The following is a 4,664-nucleotide window of genomic DNA, read 5'->3' on the forward strand; positions in this document are numbered from 1 at the left end:
TTCCACTCCGAAATTGGTAGTGGATGCAGTAACCCGACAGGATCCTGGTGTTCTGTTTTTACTTGCTGACATTCCATGAAGCATGTCAAGTATTCTGCTACATCTTTTTTCATACCTGGCAAGTAGTATTCTTTTGGGAGTGCTGTAATTAGTTTTTTGTATCGTGGGTGTCCTGCATAGGGACTCTTATCATATTCATCCAGAATCAGATTTTTAATGTTTTTTGGTTAGGCACAAATAATCTTTTCTTATAAATCAACATACTTGTGGAATTCTTTTCATATCCTAATTGATATTCATGGTTGTTTCTATTTTGAGCTTGCCGTCCTAGCTGCTGATATTTCAAGTCCTACTCTGCTGCTTCTTTAATTAATTCGTCGAATGTAGTTCGCACATCGCTAAAAGAAATTTCATAAAGTCAATGTACCTTTTGACTCAAAGCGTCAACTACCCGGTTCTCGTTTCCCTTTAGATGTTTGATCTCAAAATAGAATCCACTTAGAAAATATACCCATCGGGCTTGTCTAGCATTTAAAATGGGCTGCTTAAAGTAATTAGTCAAGCTGTGATGATCAGTCATTAAAAGAAACTTCCTACCCATCAAATAGTGATACCACATTTTTAATGCATGAATGACGGTGGTCAATTCTAAGTCGTAGGTGGAGTATTTTTTCTTATGTTCCATCAATTTCCTGGACTCATAGGGGATTAGCCTCCCATCTTGCATTAAAACTCTACCTACCCCTTCCTTGTTGGCATCTGTACACACTACATAGTCCTTGCTTGGATCTACTATGCTTAAAATTGGCGCAGTGATGAGCAGATACTTAAGTTTCTCAAAGCTCCTCTGACACTCTGTTGTCCATTTAATTTTTTTCCCTTTTTCTATAGGGAGGTAATAGGATAGGCCAACTTGGAGAATACTTCAACAAATTGTCTATAGTATCCTGCCAGTCCCATAAAATATCTTATATCGGCTACGTCTTTTGGTAGTCAGTGTTTAATTTTAATTGGTATTTAAATGGGTATTCTCTATGCTAGCACCTTCCCAAGTTCCAGGGAGTGATGCATGTGAGAAACTGGGTCATATTTAAATTCTATTATATCAAAATTTATAAGATTTGGGATTTTTGTTTCGCTTTTCTTCCAGTCCTATATGCACCAATCTCGTGCCGAGATGTATATCTGCTTACGATGCATATGTATGGTTTTCACTATTATACTTTTATATGTATATAATTTTGTTCATTAGCAACGTGCTTGCACGATAACTTCTTCCTAAAGATTCCAGGTTTCAACTATTTGATGTTACATTATTCCTTTTCTTTTGGATTTTATTTGCCAATCTCAGGAAATGTAAAGGAGAAAAGGGTTACAGAGTTTCTTTTAATTTAGAGATTTAAACAGATTTTTCCTGCTGCTTCTATGGATAAGTCGTTCAGCTTCTCTATTTTCCTTTTTTAGCAAGAAATTATTTCATTCACTCTTTCTTCTCGTAACTAGTTAGTCTTAGTTCTATTTTCATTTATGCTATGCATGTTTAGTTCTATTTTCATTTATTCTATGCATGTTTAGTTCTATTTTTCCTTTTCCTTTCTAGAAGAAGAAAAATAAAGACTATATGCCCAGACCCTATTTAACTAGGAATAATTTTGCCTCTAAGTTTGAGAAATCATTGTACAATATTCATTCTAGGTATTAACCTCTACCAAATCTGAACATTCAACATAACAACTCACATCAAAATAGATTATTCTAGGTTATTTACCTACCTGTACTATTGTAATAAAGAATAAATTTCAACTGTTGAAGTCACCTTTGTTATTTACAGATTTCAATCCTCCCAACCATGAGACTTCCGTCCAAGTCTCCCCCCTATCTTGCTCACAATACCAATGTCTTCCTGTAAGGTTTCACATACTTTGTTATTTACATATTTCAATCATCCCAACCATGAGACTTGTTGTCAGGTCCAAGTCTCCCCCCGAGCTTGCTCACAAGACCAATGTCTTCCTGTAACGTTTCACACACAGTGCTTTCACTATCTGGTCACCACCATACTTTGCTTCTCTTACTGTCTGACCTCTCAGCATGGTTCCTTCTCCCTTTCTCCATGCCCGTAGGGCTTCCTTTGGATCATTAATAATCAAGGAGGTAGTTAGGGGTTGCTCCTCCCTTTCTCCATACCCCCCACGGCTTTCTTTTGAGCATTCATAATCAGGGAGGTAGTTAGGGTTTTCTTGGCAATTGCCTTCCTTAATTTCCTTGTTATGAAAAGTTACAAGATTTGTTAACACTCCAACAATTTTCTCTCTTTAAATATTAACAACAATTAAATACTTAATTCAAATAATAATCATAATTTTATTTTTACTCCAGTAAAACAAAATATTTACATTTTTCTAGGGACATAACAATATTCATGCATGATTTTTAGATATTTTTGTAGTGATTTTTTATTCTTTAGGATTGCACTAAAACCATCCAAAAATAAAATATTTGAAAAATAATTATTCTCAAGTAAATAACATATTTACCATTAATTACTTTCCACCATAATTTAACAAGCCTTTGCATGAAAAATGGATAGTAATAGGATGTAAAAAAATACTTGTAGGAGTTACTTTACACATTCACACAATTATGTTTTTTTCCAGCAGTTATGTAGGAATACAACTGTAAATGTGTAGACTCACTAGTGATTACTACCCACCAAAATCTATGCAAGTTCTTTTGTGCAATTTCCTATCCACTTCACATATCAATTTATTAATTCATACCAAAATAATGATTTGTTTACAACCATTATTAATTTAGCATTGACCATGTAACTTAATTATATGTATGTAATTCTTCCAAGAGCATAATTTCTAACTTGAGATGGAAGGGCTAAGCTACACTCGAAAACAAAATTACAATATAATAAATTAAATTTTATTATTTTTATTATTTTTTATTTTTTATTATTAATCGAGCAAGATTTAAATATTTGCACTCATTTACAAGATACTACAACATCATTTTTTTATTATTTATATATATATATATATAAACTATTAAACCCATATATATAAATGCTAAATTTTATCTTAACACAATAATAAAGTTATAGTGAAATATTTTAGTGAATAAAATAAATTTTGTTTGTCAAATTTTTTTTATTAATTAAATAAAATTTAATAATTAAAAAAATATTGCCTTCTTCTTCACTTAATTTCTATCTCCATATATCACAAAAAGTCATGACATATTTTTTAACTCTGCTGTTTATTATGTAAACATACACTCCAAAACCAAAAACGAAGTCGAAGCCCGTTGCGTGGCAGACAAAGGGACAAAATTAAAGAATCATGGGCCATCATTGTCGCGATTGCAGAATATCTTGGAATTAGATAAACGCACAACAGCGACATCAAACAATTTTAAGATGTTGAAATATGTAACGAACATGAATTCAAAAGAAAAGAAATTTGAGCAGTCAAGTGGTGACTCATCCTTTCCTGCTCTTCCCTGTAAGTAATTAAAATATGTCAGAAGCCCACAAATCTGTTGGGTCAAAGAAGATGTATTCGTCTTGTTGCTCCTCCTGCCGACTTGGAATGAGTTCCCACAATGACGCCTCCTCAATCGACGGGATTTTCTCCAAATTCAGGCCGCCATTCTCCTCAAACGGAGTCTCCCACAACCCCAAGTCCTGCGCTTTGGAGATCTGCCCATGGTCACCTGCCCACTGCGTTTCTGAAACCGAAGACGGTCGTGATGGCGATGCCGGCTTCTCCCTCGCTCTATTCTCATTAATTGTGATATTCTGCAGAGAGGGTGAAGTTGAAGCGATTTCGTCCAAGGCATATTTGGCGGCGACAATCTGAATTTGCTGACGGGAACGTGAAGATTCGGACGGAATGGCGGGCACGGAATGGGGGAAATTGAATTTGGCGTTGGGGCCTCTCAGGCAATACACAGCGGCGTCGTAAGCACGGGCGGCCTGCTCGGCGGTTTTGTATGACCCCAGCCATATCTTCTCTCTGGTTTTGGGCATCCGGATTTCAGACACCCAACTCCCCCATTTTCGCATTCTGATTCCCTTAAATTGGCGGCGATTTTGATCGCCATCTTCGTCTGATGGAGACCGGGAGTACGCTTTATCCATAACTAGCGACGCAATGTCAACGCTGTGCGGTTGGAGGGAAAACAGTGAATCACACTGTAGTAGATATGTTGCAGATTGTTTACGCTAAAAGGCAGAGAAGTAGAGTTTGGTAATTGGCGAAGTGAAAATCTCAAATCAAATGAAGATGTATTGTGTTTCGAATGCAAGATCCAGTGGCGATTATTTATATGTCTATTCGAAGCGCGTATTGATCGTGTTCGTTGGTAGAAATGTGAGACAGGGAATATGCCAGCGATATTTAAACGCGAGAGAAAATGTTCAGAGTTCTAGAGACTTTTCAACTTCAACACTGTGAGAAAATGTTCAGAGTTCTAGAGACTTTTCAACTTCAACACTGTGCCTCACCACGAGACACAAAGCAAGAACTCATTTCTTACACATGTGATGTTGACGTAGCGACACGGTCAATAAGAACATTCAAGGACCACAGCAAGGGCCAATGATTGTTTTATCCGCAAACAAAGAATGTTTAGTGAACGCGCATGTTGATCAT

The 4,664-nt window shown here is 36.0% G+C and overlaps 1 protein-coding gene across 1 annotated transcript; it reads right to left on the reverse strand.

The window, feature by feature from the left end:
• Positions 1-3,490: 3,490 nt before the first annotated feature.
• On the reverse strand, positions 3,491-4,280 carry LOC149176291 (ethylene-responsive transcription factor ERF018-like). The gene has a single exon (XM_089423078.1). It carries the CDS (start codon positions 4,148-4,150, stop codon positions 3,521-3,523), a length of 630 nt encoding a protein of 209 aa, XP_089279204.1. The 5' UTR covers positions 4,151-4,280; the 3' UTR covers positions 3,491-3,520.
• Between the last annotated feature and the right edge of the window lie 384 nt (positions 4,281-4,664).

This window comes from Pinus tabuliformis, chromosome 4_1, assembly GCF_031772625.1.
Source record: "Pinus tabuliformis cultivar Carrire ecotype Pingquan chromosome 4_1, CPIR1, whole genome shotgun sequence".
Taxonomy (NCBI): Eukaryota; Viridiplantae; Streptophyta; class Pinopsida; order Pinales; family Pinaceae; genus Pinus; species Pinus tabuliformis.